The sequence below is a fragment of the Arachis hypogaea genome, chromosome 8, assembly GCF_003086295.3.
Source record: "Arachis hypogaea cultivar Tifrunner chromosome 8, arahy.Tifrunner.gnm2.J5K5, whole genome shotgun sequence".
In the NCBI taxonomy this organism is placed as follows: Eukaryota; Viridiplantae; Streptophyta; class Magnoliopsida; order Fabales; family Fabaceae; genus Arachis; species Arachis hypogaea.
In genome coordinates, this window is record NC_092043.1 from 31,094,530 (window position 1) to 31,119,313 (window position 24,784).

At 32.8% G+C, this 24,784-nt stretch overlaps 1 protein-coding gene across 1 annotated transcript; it reads left to right on the top strand.

The window, feature by feature from the left end:
• Nucleotides 1-18,654: 18,654 nt before the first annotated feature.
• LOC112706955 (BEL1-like homeodomain protein 1) lies at nucleotides 18,655-23,045 on the top strand. The gene is made up of 6 exons (XM_025758493.3): nucleotides 18,655-19,336; nucleotides 19,538-19,576; nucleotides 19,677-20,581; nucleotides 21,239-21,612; nucleotides 21,696-21,756; nucleotides 21,845-23,045. The coding sequence occupies exons 3-6, from the start codon at nucleotides 19,709-19,711 to the stop codon at nucleotides 22,706-22,708; spliced, it is 2,172 nt and encodes a 723-aa protein (XP_025614278.1). The 5' UTR covers nucleotides 18,655-19,336; nucleotides 19,538-19,576; nucleotides 19,677-19,708; the 3' UTR covers nucleotides 22,709-23,045.
• The last annotated feature ends 1,739 nt before the right edge of the window (nucleotides 23,046-24,784 follow it).

Here is a 24,784-nt window from a genome sequence, read left to right on the forward strand (position 1 = left end):
ACCTAATTAAGCTTCGAGTTTTAATGTCAACGAGTTATAACTCAAATGATATAGTCTCTTCATACTCACCTAGAGGTCGCAAATTTAAGTTTTGCTCTTGACTTTGGAAAAAAAAAAAGCTTGGAGTTTTAACTATCCTATGTATATGATATAATCTCTACTCATCTTTCCCAGACTGTTTAAACTTAATAACATAAAGTATATTTTTGTCTCTAAAATTCGTAAAAATATCTTTCTGTGAAGTTATTGAATTATTAGTTTTGAACTTCTTAAAAAAATTAGCTTCTAAGAATATATTTGATGCAAATAAAAGATTTTTAGAATAAAAATTGAAATAAAATAAAATTTAAAGATATTTTAAAAAAATTTGACAAATTTTACGCTATAGGCAATATTTCATAATAGGGTTATAAACTTATAATTATAATAATGAAGAGAAGTTTTAGAGCAATGGATGAGTTCTTTATTCGAATTAAAACATGAAATTTGTTATTGGCATTAGAGAATATATAGTAAATTTGTTATTATTTTAAATTTAAATTACTTTGTTCGATTAGAACTAGGTTTAAGTTTTATCATTTTATTAGTTATTCAATTAGTTTTATCATTGTAACAGGAATATTTTTGTACCAAGCTGTCTTTTTTGTTTATTTATTTATTGTGCAGGGGTTGAAATATTTTGCTTTCAACAGTGTTACAAGACTTTTCTTCCCTTTGTTTCTTTCAAATAAAGAAAAGTCTAGTTTCTTTCGTTCGTCTATCCTTCTGTAACGAGTATACATTATTTAAAATGTAAAATCACTTTATATTGTAAATTAATCAAATTATTGTAAGACATATTTCATTGATTTTTTACATTTTTTTTGGATAATTGAGAAGGAGGTGTTGGAAATCAAAGGAGCATGCATCCCTCCTTGGCATCATGGAAACAGAAATAACAAACGAAACCTCCTCAACCATATTTTTTAACCCTCTATCTTTCTTACATATATATGTTGCACATATTTCCTTATTAATTATTAATATAGGAAATCACTCCACTTTATAGGGATATTTAACAGTGTCATGATATTACTCTCTTACAAAATTTAAACTCATAGAAAGACCATACAAATAGTTAAAAAAAATATAAATAATTATATCTCTAACATTTAAATACTTCATAACCAAATTTGTTTTACACTATCTAACATTTAGTACCTACTAGGGAGAAATTAAAGCAACTTAGCCCTAGCTAGAAGCATAGATTTCCCCATACTCTACCTAAAACTAAAACAATACTTATTGCTTATATCTTCTCTAGCTAACATTAATATTGTTTTTTCTTTATATATATATTTTATTAGACATATTATACAAAAAGTAATGCTAAAATAATTAATTTTTTTCAGTAACATTAATTAACTTTTTTAAAATTATTTAATTTATTTTAAATTATGAATATAAATTTATACCCTAAAATTAGCCAATATTAACTATGTAATAGTAGGAGCTGGTCACACCACACCCACCGGGGCTTTAATTCTGTTATGGTGGGCATTTTGGGAATCAGATGAAACGATTTATTAACACTTGCTCCCTAGAACACTTTTTAATTAGCTAATTTCATAAAGTAAGGGAATTAAGATTGATCAACAAGTAGCTCTCAATTTATATATAATCAATTTTCTGATTTCATAAAAGTAAATAAATAAACAAATAGAAGTTCTCCTATCCTCTTTAAAAAAAAAATTATTTATAAAAAATTTAAGTTATAGGCCTAAAAAATAATGAATATATAAAATATATATAATGTCATAAAATTATTTATATATTTTATGAACCAAAAAATACTTATGAATGGTTGTATATGTAAAAGTGTAAAACACTTTTTCATGGTCATCTTAAAATGTATTCTTACATGTTTAGCTAAATTTTTAAAATAGTTATAAAAACTTTAGAAGAATTTTTGATGATGATGAGGCACCCCCACATATGTGTAGACCCAGAATTTGTAGCTAATGAATGAGCCAAGCGAACAACTACCCCTTGTGGTCCATTGCCACAACTGTTCATTTCGAGGTCCTGTCCAATGAGCTAAATACTCTTTAATTAATTCTTCTTTTCATGCCAATTTCTCATATGCTGCAACTTGCCTTAGCAACAGTACACATTTCCACCATTATTATTTTCAAGATCACCTAAATATTGCTATGAAATTATTTTGTAACAGGTCTTTTAGTATAAGAGTTTTTTCCTAAGTATTTTTTTTAGAATTAATAAAGATTGAATGCTAGATTTTTTCTAAGATAGAATTGTTATATAATATCATGAAATTACTTTATTTTTTTAATTTAAATTAATAATATCTTTAACAAATAAACGTATCTTTTCTTTGGTCATTCATCAATTTGCTAATTGTTTTAGAGTAAAATTGGAGAACCGGTATATATACCTTGTATTAATTGTGCATGAATTAACATGAAATTACTAGCTAGAGGTCAAAATTGAGATTCGTTGAAAAGAATTGACACAAGCTTATGAAGAAGGGGGTAATAAGTATGGTTGTGATGAAAGGGTGATGTTAGTTCACTTAGTTTGGAGCCAACAACAATAATAACAATAAGAGGTGATTCAAAAGCAAGGGATGAATAGATAGAAAATTTAACTTTTGTGATTCTCCATGTTCAATTTTGATTGACTTGGGAGTACACACACTTTTTGTGGGCCAATAACACAATGATTATTTTGGCCACCATTCAATTCAAAAGTAGCAGTCACTATATAGGGCTGTTTGGATGAGCACTCATTTCTATGGAGCTATCCCTAATTAGAATGTGAGGCACAAGGAAGGTAAAAAAAAAAAAAAAAAAGAAGAGAGAATATAGATAACAATTTTTTTTAACAACGTTAACAACAGATTAAAAAAAGAAAGTTAATCTTAATTTTAAAATTTAAAATTTAAATTAATTAAATTTATTCATATTTAGTGAATCTGAGATGTAATTTATTATTCACATTGTTTACAATATCTGTTATCGAAATTATAAAAAAAAAGCATTTATAGTGGTTTCTTGCTAGCAATGGAGCTATCCTCTACAGAAGAAATTAAAGTGGCAGCCACACCTTTAATTTCCTCAATCCCAACAAATTCAAGCTCATAAGCTAGTCTATTCCTACATATACCTTTGCTCTGATATGCCAATAATGCGCAATATAATCTAATATTCACTACTAGTTTTTCATTGGCTAGGAGATTATCTTTAATATTTAGAGTTTGTTCGGTTTCAATTCAATTTTATTTTATATTTTATGAAATTTTAAATTAATATTTGTGAAATTATATTTTAAAAATAATAATTTAAGATTAAATATAAAATTTATTATTTTAATATTTAGTTTTAAATTTTATACAAACTAAAAAAATTTAATAATTAATTCTCCAGTAAAATAAAATCGTCTCTTTATGCTCATTAATTTTAAAATAAATTTTGAAATTGTCCACTTCTTGTATATGCCAAATTTAAAATTTCAAAAGTACTTCATTAAAATCGTTCTTATAAACCAATTGATTGGGTTCTAAAACATGGAACAATTATAGGGTTTTTTATTCTAATAAATAAAATAATTATAATAATTACTGAAATAAATAATTTAAAAAATTTTTATCGAAATAAATGTTCCTATTTTATTTCGTTTATACTGTAAACGAGATAATTTTGTATGTATCTTATTTATAATGTAAACAAGATACATGCATGCTTATCTCGTTTTACCTGTCGACGCTTATAAATATATGTCGTTCACAGCGTGATTTTGAGCCCCAGTTTAACCTAGTCAACCATTTTCTCCTCTCTATTATTTCTTTTTGACCATGTTTTCGACTATTACTGCGATGGCGCGCCAGGTGGAGAACGACAAAAATATCAACAGATTGAACGAGACGTTGCATTACGCGGAGACAGCCGACTTTGAAGTTAGTTTTGTTTTGTTTAATTGTGTGCAATCCCATATGAATTTTTTTTTTGTATGTGACCATGGTTAGGGTAGTTACGAAGAACTAGAACATAGTTTGTAGTTTTAGCAGTAAGTCTCTAGCTAGTAGAAATTTAGAACTCTATTTACCTGTGGAAGGTTGTTACGACATAAATATTAATTTGGAACTGTGTTTAACTTGTGCACTCTTGCTATCATTTATAATGTTCTAATTAGGTTTTGTTTAGTATATAATATGTAATTTAAAAATATGTGTAAGTTAGAAGCATATAAATATGTTCTTAAGTAGAAGTAAATGTAAGTTAGAAAGAAATATGTATTTAACTTTAATGTTGTTGTATATCATATTAAGTTCATCTAATTACAAAACTAAAAAGAAGTGTAAGAATTCAATAAACTAGCAGCCCATCATGTGGGGTTACATGACGTCTGAGATTAGTAAGGAAGAACGACCATGACTCTGTGCTCTCGGATTCGACAATGGTAAAAGCAATAGGCAGGATGTTGCTGTTGCTGTCTTGTGATATCGCAATAAGCAACACTCCACCGTATCTCCCATACAGATGTGTGTCGTCGACGTAAACAAATGGCTTGCAATGCTTGAATGCCTCGACACATGACGGAAAAGTCCAAAATACTTTGTCGAATATGCTACAGTTGCGGACCAGAAGGTGTCCATCATAGTACGATCCGCCTCATAGGTCACAAATGGTTCCAGAAAAATAGCTCTACATTGCTTGAAGCAGCTTTGGCACCTTGTTGAATGACTCCTCCCAATCTCCGTAGATCTGTACAATTGCCTTCTACTTCGCCATCCACACTTTTCTGTAGGAAGGTTTGAAGTGATAGCTTGCCCGGACCGCACCTTGCAAAACCGGAATGCTCACGGAGGGATTGGACTGTATCAACCGTAATATGACCCTGCAGATGAGACTGCTGTCTAACTGACGATGGTCTTGAGACATGGTGGGTGCTAAAGAACTGTGCGCACCACCAATCCTCCGAACCTCCCTAACACAACAAAAGAGTATTAGTTCAGCTATATCTCAAAACTACTTTATATTTTGCATAGAAGTACTGAAAAGCACAATTAAAGTTGGACTTACCAATATCCGAAGTTCTGCCTAAGGGCCATATGGAGGCTCCATGGACACCCATTTGTAGCTTGCCGGCACTGCACATGGTACTTTAGTCGGTTTGATTCGATTACTTGGTACTCTGTACTCCTGCAAATACTGTAATTCTTCATACCCTAGAGCCCTGCGTCTCGGCATTTGAATATGTGGTCGACCCGAAACTCTACCCCCACCATCCAGATTGTAATCCTCTTCTCCCGTGTCAGAAAACAGAGTCCTCTCATGCATGGTGTCCAGATCCAGACTATGATAACGATTTGGCATTGTCGATAGCGCCGGAATTGGGTAAGGTGGAGGCAAGACATGACGCGCCACATTCGGGGTGGGCATCTTGGGTACAAACTCCTCATCATCGCCCTCTTCGAAAGAATCACTATCGGCACTATCCGCCGCGTATTCTTCGTCTGACTCCTTGTCGCCCGCATCCGCCTTATCAACTGGAACAACGATATGGATCGATGGTGGTGCAAGAGGTCAGTCGTCCTGGACATAGGTCGAGTGTACAAAATCACCACGACCAATATCTCCAACCTCGGCGGAAAGCTCCATCACCTGTTCTGCCATGATCCTCCCAGGGATATCAAACATGAGTCGAACATGCTCGTTCCCTAGAAGGCGAAAGAGTCGAAACCGGAAAACTCCATTACCCATGGGTGCTAGCAACCTATACCCCACCTTTCTGACCTCCCTCGCTTCTATATCACCGAGGTTGTTCAGTATCAAACTCTTCAACTCCGACAACGTACTTGCACACTAAGTGCGCAATAGCATCGGATACTCACACTCAAATATCACCCCATTGTCGCCATTTCTCATACGACAATCAGGATAACACACACAACCATGTATACGCTGTTGTTGTTATTGGCCATCGTTGCGTTATTTTTGTGAGAAAAACAAGACAGAAAAATATATAAAATGTGTGTGGAGGATGCCAAAGGTTGCACATCCTTTTATAGCAGCTGAAAATTTGTCCTCTTGTATCTCGTTTATAGTGTAAACGAGGTATACACGTGTCAGCCTAACTTGTCTTATCTCGTTTACACTGTAAACCAGATACATGTGAAATTATTTCGTTTACAGTGTAAACAAGATAAAAGAAAGACATTTATTTGATAAAATATTTTTAAAATTATTTATTTCGGTAATTATTATAATTATTTTATTTATTAAAATAAAAAATTCAACAATTATAGCATCTATAAAAAATTAAAGTTTCTACACAATCACAAAATTTTAGTTTATCACATTTTCTTCCAACAATAGTTAATATATATATATATATATATATATAATTTTTAAATGAATAAATAAATTATACTATTTAATTTTAATTACTTATTTATTAATAACTGAAAAAATAACTATATATATTAGAGCCATAGAGACTATCTAATGATTTAAAGACCTCTTATTTGCACCATGTTATTAACATGATATTCAACACTTAACCAAATATGAAAAAAGAAAACGAAAAAAAAGTGTCTTGATTGATAAATTATTATTATGTATACGTAGGAGGTAGAGGGTGGAAAAAAAGAGCTTAGTATAGGAAAATAGTGAGACAAGAATAAGAAGACAAGGAATAGGCAAGGAGGGAAGAAAAGTCTTAGATAAGCCATCAATTTCCGCAAAGGGAGCAAGTTGAGGAACTATATGGTTACAAATATCGCAGCATCAACCATGGATGCCTAATCAAATAGTAATGATGTTAAATCATAAAATTATATTATTTGTATTGAGTCGGATCTCATCCGATCTTATGGTGCAAAATTAGCCTCATCGAGAGTGATAGGTAGTAATTAAATTAATATTATAAACTTTAGTATTCTATTTATTTAACAAAGGTAGCTTGTGCCCATCATGGGCATCAAAAATTGAGAGTCCTAACTTCAAAGATTAAATTATATATTAAACAGATACCCATTATCCCACATAGGTCTCTCTCGTTTAAGTCTCTTCCCCCTTAATCCACTTTTTTTTTATAATGACCTCAATAGATTCCTTTTCTCTTAATTATCATCTTGATTAGATATTGTCATTAAAAAGCGAGATTAACGTAACCTTGATGATATATAGAACTAATTAAATTAAAGTGAAATTCCGCTTGGCAGTCTATTCGATCTCCACACACACCACCTCAACGTAACTTATTATGTAGTCTTAGCTTTTTTTTTTTGGGAAGAAAATTAAATTAAACCTCGTAATCCATTATGAAACCTGTCTATAAAGTACTTTGAGAAGATGAAATAGTAGTTTCTAGATTGAAATTTAAATATTATATTATTATTTATTATTTATAAACCTAAGATAAAATGATAAAATATTTCACTAAATAATTATTAAATTTATCTATTATCTTGTGTTTTAAAAGTATATATTAAATTTATAAATTAATATTTTTTATTAAAAATATAAAAAGTTTAAATTTTTAATATATTTATTTTATATTTATTAAATAAAAATATTTAAAAATTGTCATTAATAATAAACTTATTATGTGCTTTTATGAAAACACAGGTGAACTAAATTCATAAATATTTATTAACTTCAATTTTTAAAATAAGTTATTTAAAAATATATACGTTCACTAATAAGTTATTACAAGCTACACATGATCATTATTGCTAGATATTATAATATAGAGAGAAACTGTTGATCTAATCAGATAGATCTGCGCCATCTTCAAACTTTAGACTTTAACTTTTTCACATGTGACGTTTATAATTATGCAATGTAATCCCTCAGCCAATAGGAAACAGTAGCTAAAAGTAATGAACTCGTAATAACGAACAAGCCCTTTGTATAGAATGAAATATAGCTAGTTTAGAATTGAAAATAGACTCTTTAAGGGGTTTTTTCTTTTTCACTAGAATATATTCACCAGATTGAATTTTTCGGATACTGCAGAGACATACAGCATGATTAGTGACTCTCTTAATAAACAAGCTCCATTCTCATCTTTTAAAAAAATTCTAATTCAAAAAATATATTTATATGTCATGCAGCTATGACAAGAATTAACTTAAAATCAATTTAAACTATATGTATTAATATTATGATAACAAACAAGATATGAACTATATTGACTGGCATGAATTCAGCTTCAAAGAGTTGCAAGCAGCAGAAAAATGTAAAAATGTAAGAGAGAAAGAACCGCGTGAAGTTTGTATTGCAAGAAAGAGAGTGAAATAGAGAAAGTATGAGTGTATTTTATTCTCACACATGCGCGTACGCGAATAATGCTCATTGTAATTGAGCTCAATGCAATCTAATTACAACTGGCAAAAAATATTTGATTAAGTCTATTCTAGTCCTAACAAACTCTATAATTAACATAACTAACTTAACTACCTTATTCACTTATATCTTCCTCAAACTTAGCTGTGGTTGTGGTAATTAATCACTCTAAGTTTGTCCCTACATTTGTGAAAGAGAGGTACAGAAAGAGATATTTATAAAAATATCTCCTATTTGATTAGATGAAGAAATGTAGACAACATAGAGTTTTTTTATTGTTGATCATGTCTCTAAGATAGTGAAAATCAATGGTTAAATTACACAATTAATTTTTATATTTTTAATAAAATTATAAATTGGTCTCTATATACACTTTAAAATTTATAATTAAATCTTTAAAAAAAATTAAAATTTGTAATCAATCCCCACTAACGATTAGTATAAAACAAATGTTAAATGTTGTTATTTTACCAAAATGTCCTTACAAAGCAATATTTTAAGGACTCGTTTTAAATGAGAAGATGAAGATCTCTCACAATATATCTCCAATATCTTTATTATGTTTTAAGGATTTCTTCAAGTTTGAATGGATCCAAATCAGTTATCTGAAGGAAGCTCAAGATCTAGGAGTATGAATAAGAGAAGACATCGATGCTTCTGTGGGAAAGAGGTAGTGGTGCTCTCCTCGTCGCCCATGAACAGCCCAGATAGGAGATTCGTAGCTTGTTGTAAGTTACCAAAGTGTAATTTCTTTGAGTGGATTGATGAAGAAAAAGATGTGAAGGATAAAAAGAGGACTCACTGTTTTTGTGAAGATCCACTGACACTTCGAACCTCCAGTACTGTGATGAATAAAAATAGAAGATTTATCTTCTGTCCCAATAGAAGATGCAAGTTGTTTAAATAAATTGATAAAAAAGATAAGATTGGGTCTCGATCTAAATGCACCCAACAAAGAAATAAGGTTTTGAGGAGCTCAAAACATGCTGGAGAATTTGGAAGGTTGGATGAAACTAATAATTCTGCACTAATAAAGGCAAAAAAAGAAAAATAGATAGATTAAATATAGAAATAGGATACATGAAAGCAAATGTTGGAAGATTGTCTTCTGATTTTACATTGCTTCAATAACAAACAAGAAGAATGGAAAGTGACATGAAGAAGCAAAAAAAATTGCAGAATATGATATTAACTTGTGTGGTAGTGCTAAAATTTACAGTGTATTAATTTAATTAAGTTTCATGAATTAGAACAAAAGAATATCTACAGTGTGTTTGTATAGTATTTAGTGCTAAATGTAATCATCTTTTTTTTACCAATAACAAGTAATAATAAAAAAATAGTTAACATTCATATCATTCTTTTTCACAAAAGACTATTAGATAAAATACATAATAAAGTAGTTAACATTCATTAAAGTGTAGTTAAAGTGGTCTCTCTAAAACAGCAAGCCACATGCCAAACAGAACAAAAGTAATAAAAAGAGATCGACCATATGACAACAACAACAAAAACAAAACAAGCATTCTAAATAGGGTTCAACAAAAGTGGTCCAATCCCACTAAAAGTACATGGACATAGAATTTAATAAAGTTCACAACCAAAAACTAATACTACTAAATCCTAAATATCTAAAAAAATTAATCTGCTGTGAGGTCAATCGTTTCATTTGGTCCAACTTTTGCCTTCTTCACACCTATCTTAAGCTTTTCACTGCTTCTTACACCAAAAATTCTTGTCTTAGATAGTAGTGGAGCTGTGAACTTGTTGGAACTGGTGTAGATAGTGGTGGAGCTGTGACACTTGTTAGAGCTGGTAAAGATAGTGGTAGAGCTAGTTGAGGTAGTAGTGGAAATGTGAAACTTGTTGGAGCTAGTGCAGGTAGTGGTGGAGCTGTGAAACTTGTTGGAGCTGGTACAGGTAGTGATGGAGCTGGTTGAGAAACAGCAACAACATGTATAGCAGACCTAGCATTTTCAGATCTTGATCTTCTGCCACGTCCCCTTTTCATTCTTCTTTGGCTTACAGTAGTAGAAGGAGCAGTGAAAGTTTCAGCAGAAGCAGGAGCAGGAGCACTGCCTTGAGAAGCAGAAGCACTGCTTTGAGGAGTAGGAGCACTACCCTAAAGAGCAGCACTTGCTTGAGGTGAACTTCCAGATCTAGGATTATTTCCTAAAAATAAGATCACATAGTATAACATAAGAAATATAGTTTAAAACCACAAGAAACAAGCCAGGATTTGAAACCAGAGACCTGTTATGTTTGGATTAGGACAATGCCTCCTATTGTGTCCATATTGGCCACAGTTGCTGCAGGTAACTGTTAAGTCCCACTTTTATTGTTGCAGGTCTGACTATGGGGCTAAAAATCTGGTCGTAGTTGACTCCTTGACTCTAATGAAAACATTTGGCCACATGCCTCGCTTTATATTTCTGAATAGTTCCATCAAGGTTCCTCTTTACTCTAAAAACCCATCGACAACCTATTGGCTCCGAATAAGTAGGTGGATCAACCAGCTTCCAGGTTTGGTTCTTCATGAGGGTCGAGTATTCCTCATTCATTGTCCCCCTCCAATATGGGATTGAAGGTTACAAAAGACTTAGAGAAAGGGGGAGGGTTGAATCTATGATATTTTTTTACTTTGATTAGATTATGTCTTTATGCCCAACTTCAATCTTAATTTCTGTTTGAACTGTGCAGCGAAAAAATTAAGAGAAAATTTAGATTTGTCTCATAAATTTTAGAAAACAGAACAACAAGAGAAGGAAAAAGTTGACACAGTTATATATCCTGGTTCAGTTGCTTTGTGCAATGCAACCTACATCCAGTCTCTACCACAACAGTGGTGAAATTTTCATTATTGTCAAAGTATTACATACACCAATTCCCAAGATTCACACAATCCTATCTGAACACACAAGTTTCTTCCTAAACTTGACTTGGTTATGCTAATACCTAACTCTTTACACTAAGTGCTTACCCAACTTAGTAAGGGGCACCTCTCTGGTACGAGACACAAGACAGAAAATTACAACCAAAGAAAATCTAAAATCACACTTGGCTTTTTTCTCAAGTGTTTCACTCAACCTTTTTCACTCTTAAGAATTTTTTCAATGTCTCTCTATTAGCCTTTTACCTCTCAAAGACAATACAGAAGGATATAAATTGAAGCAGAAATACAAAACAGAAAAACATGAAGGAGTGATGAATAACAGCCTTTGTTGCTATAAGTTGAACCGGATTAAGCTATCACTGATGAAGCTCTTCATCTTGGTGGAATGTTTCTTTAGCTTAGAAAAACTGTCTAAAACGTTGAACTCTTCACAAGGAAACTCTCAAACATAATCAGATTCTAGTTCTCTCTCCTTGTTTCAAAACAAAAAACTTTTTTTCTTTTTGTACCTTGTAGAAAGTCACAGTTTAGGTTTTTCTGAAGTCAACTCTTTGAATTCTGAGCTTCCTTAACTTGTCATCTCTCTTTCTTCAATTAACCCCCAAATTAGGTATTTCAAAGTTGGTTCTTTTTGCTTGACCGAAGACCTCAAAGCAACAAAAAAATTGTTCAGTGGTAAACCCAAATCCAAACTCTTGAGATAGTGCTTTATTCCCAAGAAACAATTTAAACCTTTGATTCATAGCAGTGATTATCAGAAATCACTTTCTCCATATATTCCAAATTGGCATTGTAGAAATTTGAAGAAGGAGTGAAGAAAATAATTTACATGCAAATAGAAATAAATTACCTTTATACCCTGACTTAGCTTAGCTTGCTTTGATTAGGGTGATTAGACATTTGCTTTTGTGATTTATCTTTCTCTTTCTTTCTTCTCTAGTAGATGAACCAGAAAGAAGCTTTCTCTCTTTCTTCATGAGTCTGACTGAAGAAAACTTCGTGGATGTTGACATCAATTGGATTAAATTGGACTTGGATTGACTTTTCACTCAACCTAATTGATTTCTTTGTTTCACTTCTTTGGGCTTTGAGAGTTAGAGAACCCACCAACAATTCTTTGTTTCTTGTTTTCATCTCTTTGGGTTGCTGCTACTTTAATTTTGGCCTGCAACACTTATAAAAAATAATCTAAACTAATTAGGTGTTTAACCCAATAAATAAATATTTGTCATCATCATTTAAGTTAATTATGTTCTTAGCTCTATAGGGATCGCAACTGCCTGAACAATTGAGTGTAGAAGGTTATTGTTGGTGTCTTCTTCGGCAACTAGAGTGGTAGCAAACACTCTAGGTTTAAAAATTTCACTCTTGCTTCGAGTTTGCATAGCATGGGTGTTTTGAGTATGAGTGTCTTGAGCGGTAAGAGAGGCACCATTATGTGGATCAACCTGAATGTTGGGTCCAATGACAACCTGTAAAGGCACAATTATAGAAGATTCTGCATTTTTAACAATTACATTAGTAAAATTATCAACAGATGCAACATTAGTTACATGAACAGATATTGTTGGCAATGAATTATATATGAAGTTGGTAAAATTGGAAGGAGGATTGTGAATGCCTATGCATGTTAGTTGAATTGTATAGGTGAAGGGTGGTATGGTTTTGGTTTTTCAAGATTGAGGGTAGTGTGATGGTCACTAAAGAGGAGAGGAAAAGGAAATTTGTGTTCACAAAATAGGACATGGAGGGTAATATACATTCTGCTTGATGGAGATAGGCACTTGTAGCCTTTATGGTTAGAGCTATAATCAATAAAGATGCACTTGATGGACCTATGATCAAAATTATGTCTGTTATACGGTCTTAGCCAAGGATAGCAGGTACAGCCAAAGGTCTTTAAAGTACTGTAATCAGGTGAGGTATGAAAGAGAGTTTCTAGGGGTATTTTGAGGTTAAGAACTGAGGTGGGTAGTCTGTTTATGAGGTAGGTGAAGGTCAATATTGCTTCATTCCATAAGAATATGAGAAGGTTGGCTTGGGACAGTAGTGTTAGTGAGGTCTCTGTTAGGTGTATGTGTTTCCTTTCTACACAGCCGTTCTGTTGGTGTGTGTGAGGATAGATAAGCTTATGCTAAATTTCTTATTATCCAAGGTATTGAGTGAACACTTTGGATAGGTATTCTCCACCGTTATCTGTTTGAAGTGCTTCAATTTTATGGTTTGTTTTAAACTCTATCGTGATTTTAAACTGACAGAAAGCTGTGAAGGTTTGTGATTTTGTTTAGAGGAGATAGGTGAAGGTGTATCTACTGAAGGCATCGATGAAGCAAACATAATCTGATGGTTGGTGCAAGTCCCCAAAAATAAGAATATACTAGTTCTAAGGGTGTGTTGTATTTGTTTTTGTGACTTTGAGAAAAAGAGTTGATGTATTTTATTGATGAGGCATGGTTCACAGTGTGTGTTGGAGCTGTTGTGCTCTTGGCAAAATGGGATTTGACTCTTGGTGAGAACAGTTTTGGTAATGTTGTGTGAGGGGTGACCTAGTCTACGGTGCCAGAGGTCAAACGTGCTAGTGTTATTAGATTCGGAATTTGGTTCTTGATTGCCTAAGGACTTGCTGTTGATTTCAGGTATGTTAATGATAATAGCATCATTAGAATTGGTAGTATTAGCATTGATAGTAGAGATAGAAAAAACAATATTGGCTGCAACTTTGTTTATATTGGGAATGACATGATGATGAATTTGAACATTATTGTTTGCACTTCTATCTTGACTACTACTATTACAACTGCTAGTGTGCTGTCTATCGCTATTACAACTGCTAAATTTTTCTTCTTTTTCTTTTATCGAGCTGTGACTATTTTTTGCTTTCTGAATTATAATACTAACTTGACCATTATTTTAAAACTGCTAGTATTGCTGGTACTACTAATGCAGTTATTAATCACTTCTTCTTTTTCTCTTGTTGAACTGCTGCTATTCTTTTTCTTTTCTCCTTCTCTTTCTTTTCTCAGACTATTAGCAAGCACCACACTATCAGCAATATTAGCACAAATTTTCTTTTTCTTTTCAGCAGAAAAATCTTGAACTTTATCAATTTTTCATATTGGCCTTTGTATCTGAATGTTATCAAAATGATATAATTCATTTTTAAGCCTGTCTTATAGTAATTTTTTTTTATATTTATGGTATTTTACAGCACACAAGTAAAGGAAGAATTCAAAAAATACTCTATTGTCAAGTGCAAATTTGGAGACACTCATTAAATTCTTTGAAATTTATAGGACATAAAGCAAATTCTAGAGTTTAAAAAACTTGTTTGACATAGATGCATGCATGATAGTCCTTCCAATGTTAGCAATATTCATACCTTTCCATTACCTCTAAACATTTGCTCAGGTTCTTCATATTCTGAACTATTGATCAGGTTCACTTGATCGAAAGTGATGTAATGAAATGTTCTAGAGTTAAGATACCATCCTGCGTTACTGTTGCTTGCTGGAGCTGTCAACAAATCTTGAGGAGCTTGGTTAGGGTGGTTTGGTTTTTGAATGCACTAGTAGTGGGGTTGTGTTTGGTTGTTTTGTTGATGGAAAACACCATTTGGTGGCGGAGGCACCTGATTAAAATGTTGAAGTTGTGGATTTTGGTAACTTTAGCTGAATCTATGGTAACACTACTAGATAGTATGACCCATTCTTCCACAAGGCTGACATTAAGGTTTGTTCCCTTGCCACCATGATCTGCCTCCTCTAAAGCTTCTTCCTCTACTTCTTCTACTGCTTTGGCCTCTGTATGAGTCTCTTGTGTAGTTTTTCATAGAAATCTGGTATTGTGTATTCAGCTTCTTTTCTTACATCTGATTCTTTGTGCATCAGGTTCACATGAGCCATGGTTAGATCTACTTTTCTAAAACTATCATTCACTTCCTCTTGTGCTAGGAGTTGTGACTCAAATTCACTGACTGCCATGTGATTCATTCTTCTATTAATCATGGTGATAAAACATTGTATTCTTCATCCAATTCTCCAAAAGCACATTTAAAGTATTCTTCTTTTGAGAGAGGAGCTCCAAGAGCTAAAAGTGAGTTAATTACTTTATTCATCTTGCCAATGTATTCAGAAACCGTGGATCCATCCTTCTTGATTGTCTTCAGTTGCACTTTTAGTGATCTTATCCTTAAATTGAGTCTCGCTACAAAGTAATCTTCTAGAGTATTCCAGATCTCAAATGCATAGTCATATTCTACCACTTTATTAACAAAAATTTCAGTCATGGCAGAGAGCATCTGTGCTACCAGGCACTCATCTCGTTGTTCCCATTTTTCGAATTCTGGAGAGATTCAGTTTTCTACTTGATCTTGATTGGAGTTGAACTTTGTTGAATTGACGATCTCGTGGCAATATGATTTTACAACCTATTTGCCTTGATGCACGCTGGTGCTTGGCGTTTCTATGCCTTGACGTTGTCTTCATCCAATTTTATTGTTGCTGAAAAATTGGCAATTGAAGTCATTATTGTTGTTGTTGATTGTAGCTGTGAAACTTGAGCAAAGGAGTGTTAGTTGACAGAAGATGTGAAACCCTCTATGGATTAGAATCGAAGCTCTGATACTATGTGAGAAAACTAAAATAAAAAGCAGAATTCAGAAAAAAATTAAGAGTGAATGAATTTTTGTTATTGATTCCAAAATAAAAAAATACTATTTTTGAATTTTGCAAAGTTACAATTTATAAAGAAAAAAGGGGTGTGAGAGATATGGTTGTAGTTGATTACAAAAAAAAAAGCAATAAATTAACTAATTTACTGACCTGTCACAACAAATTAACAACTTGCTAATTTTAAAGATATTTAGTTGCCTAACTAACACTAACATATGTTGCCTAAAGAATCTCTTTTAATTGTAAAAATTCATTTTGATCTTATCACAATTTTATTTGATGGAGGACCCACCAAATTCCATGTTTTGCATCTTGAAAGGGCATGAAATTCAACATTCATAGCTCTCTTTCGATGAAAACATTGCAGTACTTGTTTGACATTATTTTGGAACATTTTGAGTCAAACTATACGGAGTTGAGATTGAAGCAACTAGAGATTGAAGCAACTAAAGCTTGAGCTATAACATCTCAAACTAAGTCTTAAAATCTTTGGTTAAGGTGTTATATATATATATATAGAGAGAGAGAAGAAATCTCATTTTAGTATTATGCAAGGTAAAAAAGAGTATTTAAGGTGTCTTATCAAAATTATATAACTGTTATTAAAAAAAGATGCGTTAAATAAAAACAAAATATTCTATGAGTCTTAGTTTTTAGTATTTAGTCAGCAGTAATATTAGGAAGATAAAATAAATTCTCAGAACTTGTCTTATTTAATTAGTGGTAATACATATTTATTTTCAACTCATTTTATTTATGTTACAAATCTTTATTATTTAATCAGTATTCAATAATTAATTGCTTTGGATAAGAAATTTGTCAATAAGTTGTTGTGGGTTGAAAAAATTCTCAAGACAATTGATCATTACATTCTCGGATCATACAATCGATTCGGTAAACGAATACATATTTTCGAACTTTTTAATTCGCGTCAATTAAATAGTATATGCCATCTATGAAAAATTGTTCTTAAGCAGAAAAGTATCCTCCACACAATTATATTGATCGAACAACTCTTACTATTCAAATGTCATTTGGGGGCTACCACTCATTGCCGATTTATAGATCTATTCGATCGTTCACAATCTTTTAATATAACTTTTTCACTACCAATTTTTTCCATTTTTTCAATCTAACAAGTTAAGTTTGGGGGCTGCTATAACCACAATTCCGATTTATAGGTCGGAAGCTCGACCTGTTTAATCGAAAATTTTCACATATAGGTGAAGTTTGGGAGCTATGATCTGTCTGTTGGCTATAACTCGGCTCAGGTAAAACTATAAATTAGAATTTGATTAAAACTAAATACACACGTGCTAATGGACTTATCCTATAAAATCAAATAAATTGGCGCAGAAATCTCTCTGCACATCTCTCTGAACTACGTCACACAATCTACTTTATTTCTTCTTTACACTGCTTTTTTAACAGTTTATTCCAAGTTGAACGTTAAAATATTTTTGCAGATACTTTCACCGTAGTATTTTATTTTGCCGAAGTGTTTCATCCTTTACCTAAGAAAATGTATAATTTTCTATCGAAATTGAACATTGGCGGAAAGAATCATCATATTTCGGCTGCACACGAACGGAACAACTCGTATTACAAGGAAGAGTGAAATAGAGAAAGTATAATTGTGTTCTATCTTCACATAATATACCAGTATCATATATATATATAAGAGTAATGCTCACTGTAATTTAGCTCAATGCAATTCAAATACAACTGAAAAAACATATTTGACTAAATTAATTCTAGTTTTAACAAACTTTATAACTAACGTAACCAACTTAATTACCTTACTCACTTATAAATATAGTGATGAATAGATTGATATTTTTCTAAATACGGCATTGATAATATTATGAGGATAAAAAAATTTAAAATTTATTTTATTTAATATTTATTAAATGTTACAATAATTAATAAATATTAAATAAAATAAATTTTATCTGCTTTTAATTAATTTATTTTGGTTATTAAATATTTTCGATACGACATTGTATATTTTTATGTAAATAAAATAACTAAAATATTTGGTAATTAAAATAAATTAATAAAAAATAGATAAAATTTATCTTATATAATATTATTAATTATTACAATAATACATAAATATTAAATAAAATAAATTGGGACTATTTTTTTTGTCTCCTATTATTACCGATAAAATAAATAGTATATCTTGTGCATTTTATTATGGCTGAAATAGATATTGCGAGGCAAATGTTGTAAATGACGAAATTACAAGTTGTAGATAGCAGGATATTTTAGGGACCGACAATGCAATTAATCTGAAACCTGCTTTTTATTTTACCTTTCCAAACATAGATAATAATTCATTGGTGGGTGCGACCTCTCATGCTGTAACACATACATTTTGTGGGGACGATTTTGTAGCTCATATGTTGCATTGCTAGCTAGAATATTTATTTATTTATTAGCTAATTAATTTTATGTGGTGCATGTTTATTTTCTTATTATTAGTGTCATCCGTACGTGTATAACGTATTGTGTGAAGATGATGAGTTTTGTTAATTAGTGGCAATATACTCTAATCATAAACATTTTATTTTATTAAACACACCAAAATTAATTATTATATATATAATTTTATTTTTAATATATATTTTATACTAATAATTAATTTTAATATCTGATTTCAATATATATTTAACATGATTAGTTGTTAATTAAATTATTCTATTATATATATCGTAGGAGTGTTAAATCATTTATTGAATTTGAATAAGTGCGGTTTGGAGGGCTGATTAGGGTTTTTATGATAATGAAACAATCTAGCTAAGAGTAGAGTGGATTCATGTCTAGCTACGAATGAGGTTTTTTCTAATTTTTTATGCATACCAAACAGACACGCACCCAAAAAATTAAATTAAAAAAAAAAGAAAAAAAAAGTGTGGAGGATAAGACGCACATAGCGAACGCTGTAGCTGAATGTGTACAACAATACAAGAAAATTACTTTCGAGCTGTCTATTATTGTTGATAAATACATAGAGGTCAATTCCATATTATATTAATTAGATTTTTAATTAAAAACGGGCCACTAAAGTCACCAGTCATCACTAATAATAATCACTCACTTGTCTTTTTTTAAAAATATATTATTATATAAATCACTTTAGAAAATTTCACTTGGTGTTGCACAGAGAGAGAGAGAGAGAGAGTAGAGTTTAGAGGAAGGAATTGAAGCAAGAGAAGAAGTTGAAAACTATGGCGAGTGAATAATCCGAAATCCAATCCCTACTACTGTGAAAGCAAAAGGTGAAGCTTTAATTTTCTTTTGGGCGATGATGATGATGATGATGATGATGATGGATACATAGTTAGTTTGTCTAAGCTTAGATAGCAGCTTTCTACCTTGAAGATTAAAGATCATCAATCATTATTATTTATTTTATGGTATGAAAACAACACACTCCAAACTCTTTATATTATTTCTTCTGCACATACACATATCTATCTATATCTTGATGGATCTGTTTCCATTATTTCTCTATTGTTTATTTCCTTTTGTTTCTCTTTTCACCATCAAATTTCAATTCAGATCCCCTTAAAAAATTATATTCTAATAATATTTCATCTTTGCCTTTTTGTTTTCAGGATCTGTGAGTACCAAGCTAGCCCAACCCAATATTATTGGTACTGGATCAATTAATTAATATATTATAATATGCTTTTATAAATAATGATTGTGGTGCAGAGAACTAATAATAGAAAGTTTAAATGTTTGTCCGTACAGTGGGGAGAGAGAATAAGAATTTGAGATCAGAGATGGCAACGTACTTTCATGGAAGCAATTCTGAAATGCAATCTTCTTCGCCTTCAGCTTCCGCTTCTGGTGCAGATGGTGGCTTGCAGACACTTTACCTTATGAACCCAAACTACCACCACGTGCCCTATTCTGACGCGCCGACGCAAAACATGCTTCTTCTTAATCCTAACCACCAAGCTCACGCGCTCAACCTCGCCAACTTATCCCACGCGCCCCCTCCACCACACCACCAACTACTCATTCATCGACTTCCCAACTCCGACGACAACACCCGGGCCTCTCTCTTCGGACACCACGACATCGCCACGGCTACCGCCCCGCCCACTTTCCACGGCTTCTCTGCGCCGCGCGTGCAGTACAATCTGTGGGGCTCTGTGGTCGACCAGCCTCAGCCGTCGCCGTCCAGCAGCTCCGGAGGCGCCGACATGGGTTTCCGGCGGCCTACTCAGCAGGGCTTATCGCTCAGCCTCTCCTCCCAGCAGCAGCAGCAGCAGCAACAGCAACAAACAGGTACCTATAGGTCTCTCTCCGGCGAGGTTGAAGTTGCCGTTGCCGGAGGTGTCGGTAACTCGCCGTCATCGGCGTCGAACGGGATCTCGGGCGTGCAGGGTGTTCTGTTGGGATCAAAGTACCTGAAAGCCGCACAGGAGCTTCTTGACGAGGTGGTGAACGTGGGCAATAAGGGAATTTCAAAGGAGGAGTTGGCAGAGAAGGTGAAGCCCAATAGGGAATCAAATTCTGGCGTGGGCGAAGGATCCAGTGGCGGCGGCGGAGAGAACAGTGACGCCGGGAAGCATGTTGCTGAACTGACCACTGCTCAGAGACAAGAGCTTCAGATGAAGAAATCCAAGCTTGTCTCCATGCTCGATGAGGTAGTAATAATAAATATCTATAATATTATTTCATCTTCTCAATTATTTATTATGCACATACATTTTTATACTGCCTTTATCTTCTTTCCTTTCTTGTTCCATTTTGCTCTTTCAATAATAAGTATGAATTATTAGTCATGTGTATATGGTAAGTACTAACAGTGTACTAGTTAATTAATTAGTAGTATATTGGGTAATAATAATAGCTGCTATGCGGTTTTTGGTTTTTGTTGTCATCATTCAATGTGAGCAAGTAATGTATGCGTGATTCATCCATCAGCTTTTGGAGGAATAATAAAGAATGTGACAGTGGTAGTGCATGGTTCAGTGAAACTGACAGGAACTAACTAACACACACACACACACTCGTTTTCAGTTCTAACTTGTAGAGAGGAAAAGGAAAGTAATGTGTTGATGAGTAGTAGATAGTGTGTCAGAGAATATAATAATTTTTGTGTTTTGGACCCATCTGGAAAATCCAAAACCATGGCAGTATTACTGATTGTGATATTGGATGGAATGGAAATAAATAATGCACATCTATGAGAGAGTTAAAGTAATATGGGTCCAATTTTCTTACCTTTAATTTGTGTCATTGTCCTTTCATGGTTCATCTTTAAGGAACATTATTAAATAAATATTCAATTAAATATGCAGGTGGAACAAAGGTACCGGCAATACCACCACCAAATGCAAGTTGTGATATCATCGTTTGAGCAAGCGGCGGGTTTCGGGGCGGCCAAATCGTACACGTCGCTAGCCCTAAAGACAATCTCGAAGCAATTCCGGTGCCTTAAGGATGCCATATCTTCACAGATAAGAGCAACGAGCAAGACATTGGGAGAGGATGATTGCTTAGGAGCTAAGGTAGAAGGTTCCAGGCTTAGGTATGTGGATCACCATCTTCGTCAACAAAGGGCACTGCAGCAACTTGGAATGATTCAACCCAATGCTTGGAGGCCACAAAGAGGCTTACCTGAACGCGCTGTTTCAATTCTTCGTGCATGGCTTTTTGAGCATTTCCTTCACCCGTAAGTTATCTATCTCCTTCACATCGTCATTGCCATCCATCAACTTAATCATCACACTTTTCATTTCAATTTTCACCTTGCAGTTATCCTAAGGACTCTGATAAAGTTATGCTAGCAAAGCAAACTGGACTTACTAGGAGCCAGGTATGCATACGTTTCATCAACAGATTTCAACCCTTTTGTTTACTTACATTGCAAGATAATTACAGCAATATAATGAATGTGGATGCAGGTCTCTAACTGGTTCATCAATGCCCGGGTTCGGCTATGGAAACCAATGGTTGAGGAAATGTACATGGAAGAAGTGAAGGAGCAAGAAAACAACAACAACAACAACGGTTCAGAGAGATCAAAGGAATCAAGCAAGGAGTTAGGTTCAGCTTCAAATGCTACTACTAATAATGGAGCTCCAGATAATAATAACAATAATAATCCAGTTCTTGATCCCATAAAAGTTCTTCATCAATCAAAACAAGAATGCTTCAACAACAACAGCTCTCCAACCGGCGCCGGCGAGATCTCGGTGAATTCTTCCTTGTCCACTTCTCCCATGGGTGGAGGAGTAGGATCCCTTCAATCCCACAGCGGTTTCCATCTTGCAGGTTCCTCTGACATGCAAATTAGGAGCCCAAACAAGGCTAGAAACGCTTCCGAAATTATGCATAACTCCCCAAGTAGTATCCTCTCAGTGGACATGGAAATGAAGCACATCAATGGGGATCATCATAGAGAACCCAATAGTATCACTGGTTATGGAGCTTTCTCAATGGAAGACATTGGAACCAGGTTCAGTACTGTCACTGATCATCATCATCATCAATTAGCTTCTTCAAGGTTCCAAGGAAACAATGGTGTGTCTCTCACCCTGGGGCTTCCACACGACGACAACAGTGTTCCTATCTCCGCAACTCAACATGGATTTCTTCCACAGAATATGCATAGTTTGGGAAGGAGACTTGAGATTGGAAACAATGGGAACGAGTTTTGTGTGATCAACAATCCAAGTTCTTCTCACCCTGGACCTACCTATGAAAGCATTGACATTCAGAACAGAAAGAGGTTTGCTGCACAGTTATTGCATGATTTTGTGGCTTGATCACAAACTCATACATAGTTATGGATACCGCAAGGCAAAGGCACAATGGTTTACATATTATATATACACTCACTTGGATTGCCATGATGAAACTTTATATATTCCTGTATTCTTTTTTCTGGTATATTGATTTGCCTGCGGTAGAGAAGGGGCAAGTTTAGCTTTATATATAATTATATATATAGGGTTCATAAAGTTGGGGGAGGGTATATTTGTATAGGGTATATTATATTGGATATGTAGGTAGCTAGGAAGGTGTGTAGAAAGGATTTGATGATTTCAATGATTTCTTTTGATACAAGCCATATATGTTATATATAGAACCATGAATTCAGTATTCCAACATGTCACTTTTGATTTGTTGCTTGCTTATTGTCTATTATTCTATACATTCATCTCTACCTAGGGTTGGAATCGCGGAACATATCAAGTAACATCAGAGAGGATTAGAGAAAATATTTTACGAAAATTTTTAAATATCTTGGGTGCATTATATATATAGGATAATGAAGAGATCAGATTGAACAAGATGTAAATTATATAATTCAAGTAGGTTGGTTAAAATGATGGACTGTGATTTTATATGTGATAAAAAATCTCTTTAAAACTTAAAGATAAATTTTATCACACTATCACACTAGCTACGCTTTATGATATAGTGTTGGGTGGTTAAAGGAGAGAACGAACATAAATTAAGTGCGACAAAGATAAAGATATTGAGATGGATGAGTGATCATACACAATTGGATAGAATAAGAAACGAAGATATAAGAGAGAGTTGGAGTAGCACCTATCGTGAAAAAGATAATAGAATCTCGTCTCAGATGGTTTGGACATGTAAGAAGAAAGCCTACAGAATATCCAATCGAGAGGGTGGATAAGATAGAAGATGGATAAAGGATGAAAGGTAGAAGAAGACTTAGGAAAACCATTCATAAGGTGGTCAAACGAGATTTACATATAAACAGTCTTTTGGTAGACATAATATATGATAGAATTTAATAATATCGTTTGATCCATATAACTAATCTTACTATTAAATAGGACAAGATTTTATTGTTGTTGTTGTTATTTTTTATGATATACATTATAACATTCTTTTATACGGTGAAATTTAATGACGGTTTGAATACTTTAATTTACTAAACTACTATGCATGCATGCAAATGTATATATGTATGTAGAAACAAAGTTGTTCTATATATAGCCGAGTCAGCTTAATTTATTCTTAATATAAAAAGGAGAAAGAAAATAATACCGGATGATAACTATTTATATTAATATTGAAGCGGTAAACATTCCGATCAATTTCTGTTTCGAATGACTACAGAATCCCATGCATAATTACGAAATCAAAATAGGAACAACTAATTAGTTGTGACGCAACATTTCTCCCTAATTAGCTTAATAAATTTCCTCATTCACTACATTTTAATGACTAATACGAACTAATAAATATCTATATAATTAAGACATTGGGATTGGTTCATGTATATTATATATTGTCTTCATGAAATTAGGTTCAATAATATCTAAATTTTATATTAGTGAACGATATCCTAACCATAATTCTTAATGACCCTAAGAAATTGGCTATAAATTTAGTAAAAATATTATTTTCACACTACAATTAATTACTAAAATTAGTTATCATGTATTTATATATAAATATATATAATTTAATTTATTTTTTAATATATATTTTAAATTTTAATATATATTTTATAGCAATGACTGAAGTATAATTATAAATTTAGACTTAGATGAATCTTTTTCTAAATTTAAAGTAACTCAAACTAGTCTCAAAACCTAGAAAATGAATATATAGATAAGCAGAGAGAATAAGAAGAATAAAAGCTAAGAATTTAATGCTAAAAAATATGATTCTCCCAAATGAATTCTGAGTCTGAAGGTCCACATACAGCACCTACGTAGAGTTAGAAGATCCGGTATTTGTTGTAGTTCTCTCTCAAAATTAAAAGGCTTGTAGGTGACGTTACAAACTACTACATATACATATATGTGTGTGTGGCGTGAGAAGATGGCATCTAACTTATCGGAACATGAAATATAAAA

Excerpts from the sequence above, each read along its gene's own strand:
- LOC112706955 (XM_025758493.3), top strand. The coding sequence starts at position 19,709 with ATGGCAACGTACTTTCATGGAAGCAATTCTGAAATGCAATCTTCTTCG. Across the intron at positions 21,613-21,695 it reads TTTGAGCATTTCCTTCACCC|TTATCCTAAGGACTCTGATA; the intron begins GTAAGTTATCTA and ends TTCACCTTGCAG. Across the intron at positions 21,757-21,844 it reads CTGGACTTACTAGGAGCCAG|GTCTCTAACTGGTTCATCAA; the intron begins GTATGCATACGT and ends ATGTGGATGCAG.